The 20,503-nt window shown below is 39.8% G+C and overlaps 1 protein-coding gene across 4 annotated transcripts in view; it reads left to right on the top strand.

Moving 5' to 3' along the window:
- Positions 1–18,322, top strand: part of slc6a5 (solute carrier family 6 member 5) — a gene marked incomplete at both ends in the record, with an annotated part of 29,034 nt that extends 10,712 nt beyond the window's left edge. For all 4 annotated transcript variants that reach the window (XM_080491865.1, XM_080491867.1, XM_080491866.1 and 1 more), the window contains 5 exons: positions 6,378–6,509; positions 6,841–6,940; positions 8,562–8,662; positions 13,045–13,212; positions 18,167–18,322. In XM_080491865.1, the coding sequence (XP_080347991.1) occupies positions 6,378–6,509; positions 6,841–6,940; positions 8,562–8,662; positions 13,045–13,212; positions 18,167–18,322 (657 nt within the window). The remainder of the gene's footprint in view (positions 1–6,377; positions 6,510–6,840; positions 6,941–8,561; positions 8,663–13,044; positions 13,213–18,166) is intronic.
- Positions 18,323–20,503: the final 2,181 nt, after the last annotated feature.

Genomic DNA, 20,503 nt, shown 5'->3' with positions numbered 1-20,503 from the left:
ATTACTAATGTGTCTCCCTTTGTTCTGAGTCAAAACAACCTTTGTTTGTCAATTATTTATTCTTGACTAACTATTACATCTCATTTTGAACGATGACAAAATCAGTGTTAGAATGGATCAGAGTTTAGTTCCCCCCCCCCCCCCCCCCCCAATTGAAACGGGCTGTAATTCTGGTTCCCCCCACCAGATGGCTCACTAGAAACTTGCCTAGCTCACTTAATGGGAGGACCGACTCTGACACGACCCATTCATCTTTTTGTTCTGGTTCATCCAGTCATGTGGCAGTGGAGCCGAGCCCAGCTAACTATACACATCCCAGAGAAACCTGTGCCCAAGGAATACATGCAAACTCCACACAGAAAGGATTTTAACCCACGATCCTCTCTCTGTGAGGCGAGAGTGCCAACCACTATTTCACACACGGATGACAACAGACCTGTTTTCAGAATATGGAACAAATCCATAGCATCTAATCTAAAGTGGAAAGCTTAGATTTACCATATGATATCAGTATCAGGACATATATCTTTGTTTATTTTCTATAAAACACAGTTTTATTGCAGCTACAATTAACCAGACGTCTGTGTTTGTCCACTGATCATAGAGTTTGTGTAGAAAAATTGAAGCTTGTGACTTTCTCTTTGCTCCAAAGTAAACACTCAACTTCAGTAGTGCCATCAAGTAATGCGTCAACTCTGCAGCATTGACCCAATTAGCATAATTACTCATGCAGGCCGCCCACTGTGACCGAGTCGAGCTGAGGTGTGGCAACGCTCCAGGTACTCGAGCAGAGGGGCTCCTTCTGATTGCAGAGTTAAAGAACAACAACAGTGAACTAAATGTGACTACTAAAGTACATTGTGATCAAATATGCCCTCATATCCGACAAACCAGTCACTGCATTAATGCAGATGTCGTGTAAAGTTTAAGGGTTCATTATTCTGATGATGAATCCAAACGAAGGCCAAGAAACACGCGGCTGGAGGTGAAAATCCAGGGGATTACCTGTGAAATAAATAGACAGTCGCAGTTTGTCCTCATTGTGACATCAAACCATCGGCCAGCGCTGCCCCAGTTATGCTTCATGTATAGAAGTGACAGCAGGACAATGGGCTCCATGAGTTGGTAGATTACAAACAGTAAAACTCAATCGAATCCAGAAATGTACACGTGCAAAACGGAAAGGAAATAAAATGTCAATAGTTACATACATTTTGTAGGAGTTTTATCAAAAACTTAATGGAGGATACAAAACAATGTTTTTCATCGTTTTTAACCTTTGTTAGGAACATTTGTTAGGAAATTTCCCTGTTGCACAAGTATTCAATTTGCAATCAGCAACCTGCACTGAATTGGTGTATGGTTGCGTTATTGGGACAAATTGTGACATTCAATTAATCCTAAAAGGAGTAAGTGTGTATGAAACTAAATTCCTGGGTGTAATCTTGGATCGTGAATTCAGTTAGAAGTCACATATAGATAATGTAAAAAAGAAAGTATCTAAGACTGTTGGTATTATTTACAAAACAAGCAACTTGAACAAGAAATGTTTGCATATATTGTATTTCTCAGTCATAACGCCATATATGACACATTGTGTTGAGGTTTGGGGAAATACTTACAGACCCTCATTAAACTCCAGAAAAGAATTATTAGAATAATAAATACGGTTTCGTATCGTGAGACCACCGATAAACTATTTATAGAATCTTCCACGTTAAGATTCATAAATATTGTATGCTTAATAAACATTAGAAATACCATTTCAGTGAAAAATAAAATCTTCCCACCAGTATTCAAAAAATGTTAAGTTAAGAGAAAATAATTATAATTTAAAAGGGTTGGTGTCTTTTGAAAGGTCTGAACTGACTGCACAAAATGTCCACTTTTACACCATAAACTGTAACTGAAATAATGAATTCATTAAATTAATTCATTCAACATTTTCTGATTGCTGAACTTTAGTATCGGCAAAAGTATTTCTCCTAGCAGTTACTCTTTCACTCAAACCCAGTTTACCTCACTGGTTTAGAACAAACTCAGTTCGACCAGATGTCTCATTTTCATTTTCAGTAACTAGAAAAGTAACACTACTCATTTTCAGAAGGAAGTTACAAGTTACTGTTATTGATCTCGAGCTACTGGACGCCGAGGAGCAGTTTGGAAGGACAAATAGATGAAAAGTACAAGTTTATGGAGGAGGAACTGAGCTAATGAGGGACTCTCTATCACGAATGAGTGGGAATATTGCTGCGTGTCGCCTGATTGGATAAAACGTATGAGTTTCCAGCTCGTTTAGCCGATATCCAACCGGTAGTAAATGCAGCTCGAACGGCGTCTCCCTCACTCTTAACTCTTCCAGCGCGACACTCAAAAAGCTTCAAAAGCCCACTTGTGTCATTTCCTGCGCTGAGTCATTCTTGGCGCGGCGTTGGTGAGCAAACACTTCGCTCTCCTAGATGTTCTTTTGTTTTTTTTTAAAGTCCAAAGTGGCTCCGCGTACAGACCTGGACAAACAATTCCAGATAAAAGTCCTTCAAGTGCTGCGGCGACGCCGTGAAGCTGAGCGGAGGCGGGGAAGACATGGCGGTGCATTAAGGCCCAAGTCAGCGGTAACACTAAATGATAATGTTACTTTTGCCTTGGCGAGCGGCGGCTCGGAGGAGAGGCTCGGCGGCTTTGTTACAGAAAATCAGCCCAGCTGTAATAGGCTTGGCGTGTTGACGGGAAATTAGTTTTGGGAGCTCAGGAGGAAGGAGGGGGAGGGGAGGAGTGGCACGTTGCTCGGCTCCAGTGAGTTTCCCAGTGTTCAACGTCTCTCTCAATTTCGCCTGTTTATATATTCACCGCTGTCCTCGGGGCTGCGAGCTCCTCGCAGCATCACCATACATCTGCCGTTCTCCAGGCAGACGCCATCTGTCAGGTCGTCCTATTGTCAATCGAACTCCTCGTATTTATTTGTTTGCGCGTCTGCTCATCAGGACGAGCCTACTGTTCTTTTATTTGTTTTCCGAAATAAATCAGATTCACACTGAAATCTGTTTGTGGAGTGAACCGAAGACGAATGTCCCGCAACACTGAGGGTTGACGGTTTGACGGCAGCAGATGCTCACGCTCGGTTTAGTTAAAACTTGCTGACCGCAGGTTCAAACACCCATCCACCGTCTCTCCTGCTTCATCCTGCACACCGTTGTGATTCGCTCTCTTTTCCACCCGAAGTGCTTTACATTGTTAAACACATTCACCCGTTCACACACGCCGTCAGCGGAGGCCAGTGATGCCGGGAAAGCGTTAATTAGTAACGCGTTACTCTCAAATGACCACTTTTTTCAGTAACGAGTAATCTAACGCGCTACTATTTCCAAACCAGTAATCAGATTACAGTTAATTCTCCAAGTCACTGTGAGTTACTGTTGTAACGTCCAACAGGACGAGTTTCTTGTCTGCAAAGTCGTTTTATTATTAAACAGAACCGGCCTCTCCTCCATTCTCCTCCAAACCGACACACACAGTAGGTACGTCCGAATTGTCCCTCCTATCTCCTTATCTATGGACTTTAGCTTAACCCCCTGGATGACATCACGGGGTGAAGGAAAGGTGTTAGGAGGCTTCCTAAAGGAGTTAGTGAAAGGCGATCACGTTAGTGTGGCAGTCGGACAGCACTTTCACTTAGTGACGTCATAATAATGCGACGGCGGCGCAAGTTAGTGACGTCCACCATGGTGGGGAAAGAACTACAAGTTTTTGAAAATGTACTACAAAAATTGAATTTGGGATTTAAATGATTTAAAGTTGTTCAAGGCAGATTATTGCTTTGGTAACTTACATGATCTGCTCCTTTTTCAGTCATCCTGAGTTTCCCTGAACGCTCCAATGAGCGGGTTCCTTTAAATGTTGTCGCTGCAAGGAATTGTGGGGGAACATGAGCTGGTCTCCTTTGATAAAGGAAGCATCAGTGGTTCCTAGGCTGAAGGAGGTTCTAAAGGAAGCATCAGTGGTTCCTAGGCCAAAGGAGGTTCTAAAGGAAGCAACGAGCCTCCTTTCCTTTGCTTAGTGAGAATTTAGACAGTCCTTATCATGGCCGCCACACAAAACACTTCCGAGGTGAAGGAAAAGTCGATAGTTAAGGAGTCAGGAGGGACAATTCAGACATACCCAGTGTGTCTGCCTGCTCACCTGACCCGCCCCCTTCTCCACTCTCAGCCAATCACAGACCAGCTCGCTCTAATGGTGCGTTCAGGTGACACAAAAGAATAGGAACTAACAAACATAATCACAAAACCATATCATTGCAACAAGAACCCAACTGCAGAGGTGTTACACTATTTTTGTAATTTTCCTGAGTAAAAAGATAGATTGGCAGGAAGCCCCGCCCCTTTTTTCAGAGTTTTTAGCAAAACCAGTTTCCTTTTTTATGTTGAGACGGTGGGGGGTGTTGTCGGCATCTGCTGAAAGTAACTAAAAGTTGCTTGTATTCTAATGTAGTTACTTTTAAAAACAAGTAATCAGTAAAGTAACTAAGTTACTTTTAAAGGAGTAATTAGTAATCTAATGACTTTTTCAAGGTAACTGTGGCAACACTGGTGGAGGCGACTGCCATGCCGGGCGCTCAATCCATTTCACCATTTTAGGGTTCAGAGTCTTGCTAAAGGGCAGTATTTGAACCTATGACTTTCTCACCGTGAGGAGAGAGCACTAACCACTGCACCGCTGACTGTTGGCTTGGTGGTTTAAATCCTTTAGAGAGTGGCCTCATTGGGCAAATTACATTTTTCTGCACTTGTGTAGCTGATTCAGGATGTGCTGTCATCTCAAGTGGAGAAGAAAATGCTTTTAAACTTCCAATTTAGAGAGTTTTTCAAAGTATGAGTTCACTCATACACTTGAAAAAAACAATTTGTTTAGTTAATGTAATTCAATCATGCCACACATTTTCATCTATTCAGAACCATTTAACAAAGAGAAACTCAATGTGCTCATGTTAATCAAACATCTTTCTGATATGTAAACTAAACAATGCCTCCCTTGATTTTTTTGAGAGTAAGAACTTGAACTATACTGCAGTTTTTAGTTGGAGTCCCAACTTTCTGCGTTTTTTTGCATCTCATACTCCTGCTTTGAAGGCCTCTTCAGGCTCAGGCCCCACCTACTTCTCGTCCATCACTTGATGTAAAAAGAAATACAGACGCAATTTGACGACAAAAAACCTGCTTATCGTAAACCCTTTTATGTAATTAGGAAAAATATGAGCCGCGGTTCACAAGTCTTGCCAGAAGAGAGTCTACATTTGTTTGTTTATTAGTTTATTGAAGGGTTTCAATTATATATTTGACAATGCATAGATAGAGCCAATACAGCTCTTTAACAATTGCATAATTATATACAAGATTTGAAATTAAGGACCATAGTTTTAGAAATAAATCTGCTTTTTTTTCTTGTACTGGTCCATGTAAAGTGGACCTGCCACTCTACCTGGACCTACCCTTGTTACAAGATATCATTGTTATTTACTTTTATTGGAACAAATCAACTCTTCTTTAATGTCATCAATTTGAAATGCATAATTTAGAATCTGTAAATGTTCCAACCGTCACACTATCATTTAAAGTCTTTTCAGTTTGTGGCCTTGTAGTTAGTGAAGCGAGCTTGTACATGGTAGTTTGCTGGTTTGAATCCCAGTTTACTACTGGGGGTCGATGAGCAAGGTCTTAAACCCCCAACTGTTCATTACTAGCACATCTCATTCTGTTTATTTCTTTACACTGACATTGATTTACTTTGAAATCCCATTCTTTGTTGGCCACAAGACAATTTGTATGGTCACTCCAAGATTTGAAGATTGTAAGAAAAGAAAAAAACATTTCAACCACGATTGAATTGTAACAGTAGTAACAGTATCACTTTAAGAATTACAGAGGTTTTTATGAAAATAGTAACCATAATTGTGCAGAAGTACTTTGTCACAATTTCATCCCCCAGAATTGAGAATCAATATAAATTTCTGTGGTGCTCACAGTGATGAGATTTGGTAATATTAGTTGTATGTAGTTAAAAGATGTCAAGACAATCTTGTCTGATTTCTACTAAAAGCTTGAAATAGCTTTGTTGGTGTGACCCTGTTTAAAATTATATCCGGTTTTGGACTGTATTTAATATTTGCATGTATGGTATTTTATTTTAACGAGACTGAATGTGAATAAACACGATCCCATATGGCAGAAGGGAGCTGTGGAAATGATATTAGTTATATCGTGTGCTCTTTAAAATAACATATATGTAAGTGCAGCTTGGTTCAATATCTTAGGTGTTGTTACACAGAAGAGTAACGTCTCTTCCTTCCTATTATTTCTTCCTTTTGTCTCATTTTCTTCCCCCAGTTTGCCACCATCGAGACCATCGTAACCTCGGTGTCTGATGAGTTCCCCAAGTACTTGAGGAAACACAAACCGCTCTTCACCCTGATTTGCTGCGCCTGCTTCTTCATCCTCGGTTTTCCCATGATCACAGAGGTACGGTGCTCACACAGAAACACACATTTTGCAACCGATACCGCACCGCGGGGACACTGGAGGGTTTTCATCACACCCCGTGGCTCTTACTGTAACTAAGCTGACACTTTTTCTGCATGTGAAGTGAAGTTATGGCCTTTAGAAGACAGGCTCGCTGAGCGGAACAATAGGCTGAGTCTTATTAAAGCCCCCGTCGAGAATTTTAGAGGGTAAAATCCAGGCTAAAGGAGGATTCACGCTCCTTGTTTCCTCACGTTCTGGTACACGTTTGTGTGAAAATTACATCTGTAGACGAGTTTCTAATGTGTGTGTGTATGTGTGTCTGTTACAGAGTGGGATGTACATGCTGCAGTTGGTGGACACTTTTGCGGCGTCCTATTCTTTGGTGATCATCGCTATCTTTGAGTTGGTGGGAATTTCCTACCTCTATGGTGAGTGCGTTCATTTTCTAATACTATTTTGTAATTCAGAGGTGGCTTGTAGTGAAGAATTTGACCTTTGTTCCTGTAAGTTTACACTACAATACATGTAATACCACTTGCTACCACAAGATGTTGTTGCGAGTCACATGGGTATTGAACGTGTTCTTAGTTCAAGAAGAGAAGAAGGAGAAGCAGATGTCACCTGTAGATGTAACAGCGAATGAGATTATTGCTCACAAAAAAGTGACTAAACTCTTTGAGCCGGGCTGCCACCTCATGGACAAATGTTAAATTACACCAGTTATACACAGTGTACCTTTAAAATGTTAAACGTTGTTATATAAAATACTTTGAGAGAAAAAACATTAAACATGATCACATGAAACACTCATCCATGCATATCTGAATAAATGATTTACCTGTCTGTAGGAGCAAGGATGAACACTTTTCTTTTTATTTGTCAAGTAGAAACACAGACAAAAAGAAACAATTAATGATATTGATTAATTATATTATTGAAACGTCTGTTCAGTTTTGACCGTGAGTGTATGGTACTTGGCAATCCCTTTGACAATGTGCCACAGAAAATAGCACAACAAGAGAAACGGTTTTAAACAAGAGTTGTAATAATGTTGAATGTTGAAATAACAGAATACACAACAAGACAATGAATAAATATGTAGTTTGAATTTCAGATTGTTAAAGTTGCAGCATTGTAGAATACAATATAATTCAATCATGTAAAACTAGTCAAAACAAAGATATTGATTTTGTACCTTTAGGCCTTTATAGGGAATTCGCAGAAACACTTGGAGATTTGGATGTTGTTCATTTGTACAAAATGGATATTACAAACTGACCAAAAGCTCATGTTTTTGCCTTTCGAGTCGAAAAAGACTAGATTAGCAGATTTTCAGAGATTTATTGCAAAAATGAACCCCATTGTTGTAACATACATTGTATTATCTGAAAAAAAAAAATCCCTATAGTGAAAGATTGGACATGTATATATTTTAAGAATAATCATAAAGTCACTTTTGCAGGTATCACGATAATATTTTCTCCCCATAACTGCAAGTTAAAAGCAGCGTTATAATAAAAGTCTAGTCTTAGATTGCGAAAAAGGTGTGAAATCATCAATAATGTTGACTCGCCTGACAAAAGGGGTCAAGTTCGGCTGAATGTGTGGCAGTGACCACCAGGGGTCTCTGTCGTGATGTGTGGGTCTCTCACACAGACACCCAGGCTCAGGTGTGTGTATCAAGCAGTTTGTCGGAGCATCAGTACAGGTGACATATTGAAATGATTGTGTGACTCTGCGTCCTCGTGTCACTCACGGTTATCAGTCAATAAAGGTGGAGGAATGAAGCCATCTGCTCCCTCACTTGTTCCCACAGACAAACAGAAACTGATACTTTCCTCCCGCCCCGTGTCATTCGCCCTCTCTCACCCTCTTTCTCACAGACCGTCATAAGGATGGATTGAATTTGCTAAACCCCCCCCCCCCCCCATCTTTTAAGAGACCTTATTAAACCCGGGTCACATCCTCTGTCTGTGTTTTCTGGCTTTATCCAATTTCTCTCTCTTTCTTTTTAGTCCTCATCTTTCCCATTTCTCTTTCTCTCTCCAGGTCTGCAGAGGTTTTGTGAGGACATTGAAATGATGATTGGTTTCCAGCCGAACCGATTCTGGAGACTGTGCTGGGCCTTTGTGACTCCGACCATCCTGACGGTAGGTTTTTTTGTTTTGCTCTTCTCACCCTCACTCCGACGGTCGGACATGTGCGGCTTTAAACGTTTTTCCATTTCCACCGCCTGCTTTCAAGTTCATTGATTCGCAATTGGAAAGGAGCGGGGGTAGAAATTGCTCCTGTTATGCCGAGATCGAAAATTATTTCTTCCTTCCCATTTACGTCGCATCACCAATTCTCAAGTTCTTTCCTCAGCGACAAACTAGAGAGACGGCACGGTGGAGTAGTGGTTAGCACTCCCCTCAGTTTGTATCTTCATCCTCTGAACAATTTTTCTCTGGGCACTTCTCTACATTTGCCTCGAACATTTACATTTGTTTCCAGAAGGCAACTCTTCTGTGCAATGACCAGTCATTCATCATATGCTGTACCCGAAAGGCTGTAAAATTCAACGCCAGCATATCAGAGCCAGAAATTGCCCTGGTCTCAACGTCAGTGGCTTATAATGGGAACCAGTGTAACTCCAGTGCAGAGGTGACGATGACAAATGGAGCAGCAGACGGGCCGGCCGGTCATCCAACTGCTCTCTCTCTCTCTCTCTCTCTCTCTCTCTCTCTCTCGATCAGATTTCTTCCGAGAGCTCATTGATTCACAACCCTAATCTAATCTATTTCTCTCTTTTTTCCTTCTGTTATTTGTTTTTTTTGTGTTCTGCTGTCATTGCAACCATCCCCCCTTTTTTTTTTTCTTTTGACCAAAACTGCTCGATTTTCATGAGTGAATCATTGAATGAGTTCGAGATTGATTTATAACTTTGTGATTTCCACTGCAATTTAGTGGCTTTTTCACAACCCATAGTACTAAAATCAGACATACAAAAATACCCAAATTATATCAGTATTACACACTAATACTGGTTCACTTGTCACAAAAGTTAGTTGTAAGTGTGTGTGTGTGTGTGTATTTGTGTGTGTAGGCAAGGCAAGGCAAGGCAAGGCAAGGCAAGGCAAGGCAAGGCAAGGCAAGGCAAGGCAAGGCAAGGCAAGGCAAGGCAAGGCAAATGTATTTATAGAGCACCATTCAAATACAAAGCAATTCACAGTGCTTTACAAAGAAATTAAAAAAATACAGAATAAAAGAAATACATTAAAGCTTTAGCAGAAATTAAAGAAATAAATAAACAAACAAATAATGAAGAAAAGTATTATAAAAAGGTAAAAGATTTATTAAGATTAGTTTGCTAAGTAAGTAGAGTCTATTTTTTATTCAAATGCCTGTGCCTATAGGAATGTTTTAAGTCCTGATTTAAAAGAAATGAGTGCGTCAGCAGTCTTCAGGTGTTCAGGAAGTTTGTTCCACAGGTGGGGAGCGTAGGAACTAAAAGCTGCTTTACCTTGTTTGTTTCTGACTCAAGGAACACTGAGTAAACCTCTTCCTGAGGACCTCAGAGGTCTGGAGGTTTTATATTCTACAAATAAATCTGAGATGTATTTAGGCCCGAGACCATTCAAAGCTTTATAGAGCAGAAGTAAGATTTTGAAATCAATCCTTTGGCGCACAGGCAGCCAGTGCAGGGATTGGAGCATGGGTGTAATGCGCTCCACCCTCTTTCTGTTGGTGTAATGTGCTCCACCCTTTTTGTGTTGGTGAGGACTCTGGCTGTAGCGTTCTGGATGAGTTGTAGTTGTCTGACAGATTTTTTCCTGAGGCCTGTAAACAGAAAGTTACAATAATCCAACCTGCTGAAAATAAATGCATGAAGAAGTTTCTCAGAATCTTGTTGGTCAGAAATCCTTTGATTCTTCAATATTTTTCAGATGGTAGGAAGCTGATTTTGTTATTGTCTTAATGTGGCTGTTGAATTTCAGGTCTGAGTCCAGAACTCCACCCCGATTTCTGCCTGATTTGATGTCCTGAGTGACATGGAGTCAAGATGAGCAATGACCTTTAACCTTTCTTCTTCGGGGCCAAAAACAATGACCTCAGTTTTCTCTGGGTTGAGTTGTAAAAAGTTCTGACACGTCCACTCATTAATTTCATTTGTGCATTTACTCAGCCAGTATAAGGGGGCGTGGTCATTCACTGACACTGATATACAGTATAGAGCTGTGTGTCATCTGGTAATTATGATAAGAGATGTTGTAATGTTCCATGATCTGAGCCCGTGGGAGCAGGTAGATGTTAAATAAAAGGGGCCCAAGGATGGAGCCTTGAGGAACCCCACAAGTGATTTTAATTTGCTCAGATTCATAATCAGCTATTGACACAGAATAGTCGCAATCTTGCAAGTAGGATTTAAACCAACTTAGTGCAGTGCCAGAAGTTCCAACCATTGTTCCAGTGGGTCCAGCAGGATGTTGTGGTCAACTGTGTCGAAAGCAGTACGAAGATCCAGTAACACTAAAACTGAGACTGTGGAAGTGTCACTGCTCATGTAGACGTCATTCAGCACTTTAATCAGAGTGTTTCAGTGCTCTGACCTCAATCCAGACTGGAAAACATTGAGCTCATTGTTTTGTGTCATAGAAGCATTAAGTTGTGTAAAAAACACCTTTTCAATTAGCTTACTTAAGAAAGGTTTGATATGGGCCTGGAGTTACTAATTACTGAAGCATCCAGATTACTCTTTTTTAAAAGAGGTTTGATAACGGCTGTCTTTAGAGTTTTTGGAAAAACACCCATCTGAAGAGAGCTGTTGACTATCTGTAGTACATCTGGAGCGAGACAGTTAAAAACATCTTTAAAAAACTTTGTGGGTAGAGTGTGGAGGCTGCGTGTTGTGGGTTCAAGGTGTTGAACAATGTGGGTTAGTGCTGCTTAGTCTAACAGGTGAAAATCTGCCAGATTAGACAGAACATCTTTGTGTGGAGGCTCAGGTGTTACAATCGTAATCCCTGAGCTCCACTGACTGACTCTCAGTCTGAGCTGTGTCATTTTATGGGTGAAATAGGATGAAAATCATTACAAGATGCCTCTGATAACAGTTCAAGAGGTATATGTATGTATGTAGGTAGGTAGGTAGGTAGGTAGGTAGGTAGGTATGTATGTAGGTAGGTAGGTAGGTATGTGACAGTCCATCTCTCCATGTTTTCTCTGTGTTGGACTGGTGACATCTCCACTTTATTGTCACTTTACAAAAATACAACAAATCTCATGTGGGAACCTCTGGCAGTGAGCTTCAATGTAGTAAAGATAAAACCCCAAAAAGTAAAAAGATAAAGATGGACGACAAATACACGTACACATCAGGATTGCAGAAAATAAGTGTTTGAGTCTATGTAAAAAATCTCATCAGTTGTTTTTTTGTTTCCATTTGATATAAATGGAGGTGATCCTGGAACTTAAAGGGTCATATTGTGCAAAATTCACTTTCTAGTGGTTTTCCAACAGTACTAATCGTCCTCATACCTGGACTGACGCCCCAGAAGTGAAGACAGTCTGTCCTCTCTCTCCCTGGCTTGTTTCAGTTTTTAAAAAGTGTGTTACTCCAACCAGCCAATCAGAAATCAAACCCTATATAGTGTGATCGGGAGTTCAGCCAATCCCAATCAAGGTAGGCCCTCCCTTTGACTCCTCCCACAATTAGGCAGCTCCGCTCTGGCACATGGCACCATGAGAGGAAGTACTTCCTCCTCTTCCCAAGATGGGCATGTGTGGGCGGAGCCAGTCCAGCTCACGCAGACACAGCAGATTCTGAATGTAGCTCCAATGATCCAACATTCAAATGGAGGAAAATCAAGGAGGAGCTGGTAACTTTGAATACTGAAGGTTTCTGGACCAATGAGACCAAGTGAAAGTGTTGAAAAGCTGGAAAATATGACTTCTCTAATGTTGACCTCCAGCAAAATGTGTCTGTGAAGAAAAAAAAGATTAGATATAAAAAAATACTTTCAGCAGGGTCGTTCTGTCAAAATCTTTTCTTCACATGCAAAAATATCGACAACAAAATCTTTGCATGCCAATTTTTTGGTTTTGGATATTTGCATTGGAAGTGAAGTTACATTGAAACTCACCATTCAAGCTTTTTGTATGCATGGTGACCCTCTTTACGTTGAACTGCTGTCAGCTCCTGCAAGAGGAATATATTTTGCACAAATAAATGATCTAACATGATGGTATTTTTATGTGAAGACACAGATCGATGGCTTTTTATTGTTGATGAGTGCACATGCAGTACACATAGAGCTAAATGTTTTCCTGCATCAACTGCATTTTGCTCACGTAGTTTATTCTTTGTTTAGAGTGTTGGCCCACAAGCTGCAGCAGTAAACTTGTTAGTTGAAGGTCAGGGTTTGAATCCCACTCCTCCAAACGAATGGAGAGATTGTGTATCTTGTTAAAAACCTTCTTTGTGTAAAGCTTGCTGAATGTGCAACTCACACAGACGTGACTTGCCTTGATGTGCGTCTCTTTGTGTTTTCAGGGCATTTTGGGACTTAGTCTGTATCAGTGGAAGGTGATGACATACGAGGACTACACCTACCCCAACTGGTCCATGGTTCTCGGCTGGCTTATGGTCATCTGCTCCGTGATCTGGATCCCCATCATGTTCATCATTAAGATGCACCTGGCCCCCGGTTCGATAAGAGAGGTAATAAGTGAGACGGAGCTTCGGCGAGACATTGTTGCCCGCGATCTGGTTTTTGTCTCACATGCACCTGCTCACACACACTCACACACACACTTGTTATCACTGTCTGAGAAATCAATAGTCCCATCAGTGGCTCCTCAGCGTGGAGAGGTGAGCCGCAGGCCCAGTATTATTTTCCAAAATTTATTCGGGGGTCTTGTGGGCCACTTTTTAAATGCTTTGATTAATTGATGCTGTTGATTTTTACGTTCAGTCCCAACATCTTTGTTCTCGAAGCAACGTCTCTGCCAACAGCCTCAAATGCACACTGCCTTCTAATTTTTCACTGTTTTGCTCGACTGTAATTGATCCCCAATCATCATCAGATTTCTACTCAGGCATCAGGAGTGTATCGAGTAGCATTCCTACAAAACAACTTTAAACTCTTAATGTTTTCTTGGTTTGTTTTTTTTTTTCTTTTTTTTGTTTCGTTTTACAAGCAAACAGGAAAGCCAAATTATTTCCAATCTCAGGTTTTTATTTGCTTTATCTGAGAAAAAAAAAAAATTTATCAGTGATTCATTTCAGAGTCAAATTGGTTGCTTTACACAACTATGAGGAGCAAATAACAAAACTGAGGATTTAGAAAGTAATGAAAGTCTAGGAAACAATAACACAAATTAAAAAGAAATCTTAAAACCTGCATGTTTGATAAATGATTGGAGGACTAGATTTATTCTTAATGCTTCATCGGATGGCCAAAACCACCTTAAATTTCTTAAGAATCTCTATTACATGAGGCAAATCATCTGGAATGGTAAGGTGGCCAGAAGGTCTTTAGAAATATTGACATGGACAAATCAGGAGGGCTTCAACTACCCAACTTTAAAAAATATTATTTTGCAGCTCAAATGTGATTTATTTTATCCATGTTTGATGGTGAAACAACTCCATCTTGGCTAAATATTGCATTTCACTCTTTGAGAGACGTTGCCTTTAGTGATTTTGTTTACAAATACAACCAAAAAAATCTTGTCCAAATTAACAGACGATCCAATATTTATACATCTGAATAAATTATGGTATGATATACGTAAAAGTGTTGGGCAAAAAATTGGTCTGTCACCAAAATCACCTTTGAAGCCAAATCAGCTCATTCCTTTGAGTGTGGACAACAAGATCCTGGAAACCTGGTACCAGAATGGAATACGCATCCTGGAGGACTGCTTTGTGGATCTTTGATGACTTTTGAACAACTGAAAGGCAAATACAACCTGTCAAACAAAACTTTTTTCTGTTATCGCCAATTGCGTTCATTTCTAGGTAACACACTGGGAAAGGATATGGTGTTGCCCAACCTTACAGTATTTGAAAAATTACTACACAATGATGAACCATGTAAATTTATTTCCAGAGTGTATTCGTTGTTGATAAGTACGGAAGAGTTTTAGGGCCACTGAAGGAAGAAAAAAAACAAACCTTCATGCGCTTCAGAAAAAGTCGAAAATCAAAGTTGAGATGTTTTTTTTCACGGAGAGACGTCTGTCCATTCCTCATCATTTGCCCATAGATGTAAAATCACATTAAATCACTTAATTCTGACTATATAGAGTAGCTTGCTGCTTATAGACATGTTATTTTAGGAGGATTTCCTTGATTAATAATAACACATTTAAATAAGCACCGCAGGATCCGTGTCTTTGTCCTTTGTACAACGCTGCAGGCTGCTCTGTCTCCTATAGTCCTGATACTGATGATAACTGCACCGTGTTTATGAGCTAAATTCTGTTCTGAAGCATCTTTTCATCACTTCATTAACCGCCTGCGATGCATTTTGTAGAAGCAGTCACACGCGATGGCATGTGGATGGATGGACTTTGTAAAAAACCTTTTTTTTCCAACGTGAAAAAAAAAATCTCGACTTTTTTTGACTTTTTCTGAAGTGCATGAAGGTTTTTTGGGTTTTTTTAGCCTCCGAATTAATTTTTTTTTCTTCAGTGGTCCTAAAACTCTTCCGTAGATAAGAGATTGTCCTAAACCAGCACTGTATAAATCCACAGAGAGGTGGGAAACAGACTTAAATACTACAATTGAAAATGCTCTCTGGTCCAATTTATGTCAGGACAGCATTTCTGCCACTATCAATTCTTGATATAGGTTGATCCATTACAACTTTCTCCATCAATTGTACCAAACCTGAACTTTCGGATCTGTGCTTTCGGTGTCTAATTGAAGTTGGCTCATTCATGCATTGTACATGGTCATGTGTGGAAGTCAGGGATTTTTGGCTGGACTATTATTTCCCCGGACCCAGAACTCTGTTTAATTGGAAATTTTATGAAAATTGATAAACCATTAAACAAATATCAAACAATATTCCTTGAAATAGCTCTGGCAGTAGTTAAAACATGTATTGCTGTTACTTGGACGTCTGATTCCCCCCTGCCTCTAACAAAGTGGTATGCAGAGATGAACAGTTGGGTGCCTTTAGAAAAGATAACATACAGTCTAAGAAAATCATACAAAACCATAAAGATTTTAGCAACCATACTGAAACTGTGTAGGTATAATTGTGCGGTAACTGACGAGATTTTGCCTCACATCAATGTATTTAAACTAACTGCCCTTAAAACTGTAACTTTAGTGTCTTTCCCCCCCCTTTTTGTTTTCTGTCAGGGTAAGCAGGGGTGGGAGGTTTGGGGGTAAGATTTAAAAAGTGCTATTTGTCATCTGTTTGCTTTGCAAAATGTTCATTTGAAACCAAAAATAAAATATTTCAAAAATAATTTCTATTACCAACCAACCATCCATATGGACAAATTGATAACAGAACAAAGAAGTACAAAGAGTAGGATAAGATGAGAATGTAAAACAAAATACAATTAAAAGTTAAATCTAAAGCAATTATTAAACTGAAGTAATGTAGTGGAATATTTAATACATTTGAAAACACATCTCAACAAGACTGAATATCAGAATCACAAATACAAGTTAAAACTGATCAAAAACAGATAAAGCAAAATTGAAAGTATATAAGATATTAAAATGAGAGGGAAAGTTACACTGATTTCAAAAACAAAGAAAACCTAGATTAGGGGAAGAGATAAGATAAACTGAAACATACACTATAGGAAGAAAATGCCAGTATAATGGTTTGACAACAACAAAAGTTTAACTACTCAAACAAACAAAAATCGAAGTTTTAATCAATTAAGTTTATAGTTACTTTTCTAACTCTTGCTCTCACAATGCACTGCTTATAGTGGAAGTAAAGACTTGTGTTATGTGTATTTTTCAAACAAAAATACTTGCAGAAGCCACAACATCTTTACACTCATGAAAACATTAGGGCATTCACAAGCACTTCTTAGTTTCGTGTACTTGTGCTCATCAGTGCACTTGAGTTATTTTCTGTCCATATATTCATGATGCTAATTAAACCCAGAAGAGCAGGTTTGACAAATGATATTTTCACTTCTCTTCTTCTGCTTTTTTTTGTCTTTGGTATCTAATGGTTTTAACTTGTCCTGCATACAGACCTTATCCCTAATGGGTTTTATTTAAAATAATGTATGTTGGGCTGATAAATTCTCGTTCACCTATTGGCGTTTAAAGTCATTCCTCCTGATGGAAACAGCTGCCATGAAAGGGTCTCACACAGTTTTGGGGGTCAACTTTGGGTTCAGGGTCTTGGAGAAGGAGACCTCTAGTCATAATCAGGGCAAGAAGATCCATTTTGTTTTAACAGTTTTTCTGATAGTCTGCAGTTCTAAGCATTATACATGATGTGCACATTCTGTCCTTGCTAGTAGACGGTGAAAACGCACCGATTTTGTATTTTCGTTGCGCTTACATGACAATGTTTTGAAAATGGTGTCACTTTATACAGAAATGTCAGAAATGCTGAAAACGATGTAGTTTTCATGTAGGGGTACTAGTGCAGACTCAGTCTCTATCATTAGTGGCAGCTTGTTGTCTTTCCCAGCATTCACTGCAGTATTTCCGGGGCACCGTATTTTTTAGTTTTATTTAATTTTCAAAATGTTTTTTCATATGATTGACAATGTAGTGGAGTACAATACTTTAAAAAAAACAAACATACTAAAGTAAAAGTAAAATTTGAATTTAAAAACAATTTAAAAAAGTAACAGTACACAAACAAAAATACTCAATTGCAGTACCGTGAGTAAATATAATTAATGACTTTCCACCTCTGTCTATTATCATTAATAATGGCGAGACATTCATATGGACAGATGACCAAGTTGGATCGTTATCATGATGATAGAAAACCAAAACTAAAAAGTCCCAGGAGAACATGGACTGGGAGTCACGACACTGGAGGGAACATTGTTCTTATTGTCCATCTCCTGAGCATGTGCAGAAGAAATGTGCATGCGAAATAGCAGCATTTCAGAAAAGTTGCATTTTGCTCCATCAACATGGAGAGGTGGTCTGGAAAAGTTTTCAGTAGCCCAGAATGCCATTGTGATGTAAACGGACACCAAAAACACGACGAAAGTTCCGCGTTTTCACGTGAAAACATCGTTATGTAAACAGGGCCTTAGACATGACTTGTTGAACAATTTTGCACTAGTCTTTTAGAAGACATTGAGTGGTTATAGGTTTCACAAACAAATAATAAAGTAAAATAAAATTAGATTAAATTATGTGAATAAAAGCTGTACTTGCAGGGCCTATGTATACATTTTATGAAAGATAAATTAAAACCAAACAAACACATTTGTGATTGTAGCAAGGGTTACATGAAAATAATCACATTTTCTTTCCTCACTTGCAATTTTCGTCAATTCCTGCAATGTTTTGCCTCTTTTGAGAAAATGGTCATAAAGTCAAGGTGTGTGAGTGTGTGAAATGTGTCATAAAGGTGAAGTTTGTTCACCACGAGAAAATATGCTCTATCAATGAAGTCATCCGTGTTTATGCTCTGCTTTCCCTCCTCGTCCTCCTGCAGCGTCTGAAGTTGGTCTGCTCCCCTCAGCCTGACTGGGGTCCGTTCCTGATGAAGCACCGTGGAGAACGCTACAAGAACATGATCGACCCCCTGGGAACCAACTCCCTGGGCCTCAAACTGCCCCCGAAGGATTTCCAGCTCGGTTCCTACCAGTAGAAACTCTCACTGGCGGCTCCACATCCATCATCTCTAATCCTCGGTGGAGGCACTGGGAGGAGCCTGCTTACTGGCTGTACCCCACCCCCACCTCCACCCCCCCACCCCACCTCCTCGTCTCCATCCCCCTGTATCTCATCCTCTTACTTCACCCTTTTTGCTTCCTGTCCCTCCCCCCCCCCCCCCATTGACATGGATGAGGAGACAGGCTCCCTTTTCTCATCCTTCTCATTTCCTCTCTTCTTCTCAGGGAGGAGTGGCTGCCCACATGGAGTCTCCTCTTCCTCTGCTGCTTTCTTCTCTGTTAATGGGCTACCATCCCTCCCACATGTGACCACTGATTCCTCCAGAACCCCTTCCCGGGGCTCTTTATTCCAAGAAAAAAATTGTGTCGTGAAATGACACAGCTCAGACTGCACTTGCAATATTAGACTCACTATAGCTGCTCCCAGTGGAGTCGTGTGTGTGTGTGTGTGTGTGTGTGTGTGTGTGTGTGTGTGTGTGTGTGTGTGTGTGTGTGTGTGTGTGTGTGTGTGTGTGAGAGAGAGATGTAAGTGTGTGCCATCATATTTGTGTGTAGGGATAATGAATCATCTTGGTGCAAGCAAACATAGGAAAACAAAACAAAAATTGAGCGGTAGGGAGAGAAAAAAAAAAAGGTTGAACGAGCTTGGGTGAGGTTCTGTGATTGGTTCCATCTGTGTGCGAAATTCCATCGGCAGTACAAATAACATCAACTGCCTCGGAAAATAAGAAAAAACAAAAACAACAAAAAAAACCCAACTATGCTCTGTTATCACATTTTGTTCCTATCCAATGGTCTATATGTATATTCACACCCGCTACCGCTCAGTTGCTTTTGCTTTGTCAGGAATAGATTACAAGATCTGCAATTTGTGCCTATGTCCCAGTAGAGACGCGAAAGCATCCTGATTACCACTTTCCGTAGATACACTTTGGCCTTGGACGACTCTGCAGTACGATAGAAGCTTGGGTCTATTTTTCTCTCTGAACCCAAGGGACCATTTGTGATACCCTCACTCTTTGTCTATTTATTAAGTTGTGTTCCTGTTGTATTAACATAGAATGTAAAGTAGCACATTCCCAGCATAGGAAAACACGTGTGTAGTATATCCTTCCTTTCATGTAGACGATACCATTTAAACCCTTTGACGTCTTAAAAAACAGACCCACTAGTCACTCTGTGCGTATATTTTAGATGTGTATTTATCACTGTCTGTTTTGTGAACTTGTCCAGCCAACCTTTGTTGCAATGTACATAACATTAGGAGAGTAAAGATATTATATATATATATATATATATATATATATATATATATATATATATATATATATATATATATATATATATATATATATATACACAGTATTAGATGTATAGTTTCCCACAGAGCATAGAGTTAGCAAGACTGACGTTGAGAGTGTGTGTGCGTGTGTGTGTGTATGTATGTGTGGGTCTCTATGACGACCATCTTTTTTCTTGCTAGCTATTTAGTATTTTGTACAAAGTGTACACTTCTTAAAAAAAAGACTATCTTAATGTAGTATGCGTGTATGAGTGGGTGTGTGTCGTCACGTCCTTACAATGTTAGGAACAGTTGCTATGTGTGAGCAAATGAAGATTAGACTTAAAAAACAAAACAAAAGGCCTCCGCCCTCGATCCTGGAAGTGTACTTTGTCTCTTGTTGTTTGTGGTAGAGCTCTGGAGACCTTTTTTTGTCGTTTTGAAAATGACGCCTCTTCTTGCTTCTCTGCGTGTCCTCATGAAAACAGGGTCTCAGGTATATATTTGATTCAACCTGACTACTCTGGTAGTTACAGGAATAATGAGTGCACATAAAACCGACGGGCAGATCCACCGCCACGCTGCTTTGTGATGGAAACGGCATTGTGGCGGCCAAAGTGCTTCTTCCTGATGACCTCGGTGCAGAAACCACTTTTCTTTTGGTTCCTGAAAGCACCTTGCGACGATTACAGGTCAATCAATATCTTGGCCAAATTTGGTGCAATTTGTAAATCAAAAAGTCATAAAATTGAGGAGAAAACATACAAAAATGATGTAGTACAACATACAAATATTGAATTTTTGTCGTAATCAGCTGGAAGTCTGACAAACCGTGAGTGAAAGCTTTTAGGTCCTTTGGCTCACACTGTGGTCG

The sequence above is a fragment of the Lipophrys pholis genome, assembly GCF_963383615.2.
Source record: "Lipophrys pholis genome assembly, chromosome: 2".
Lineage (NCBI taxonomy): Eukaryota > Metazoa > Chordata > Actinopteri > Blenniiformes > Blenniidae > Lipophrys > Lipophrys pholis.
This window is presented reverse-complemented; position numbering and strand designations above follow the sequence as displayed.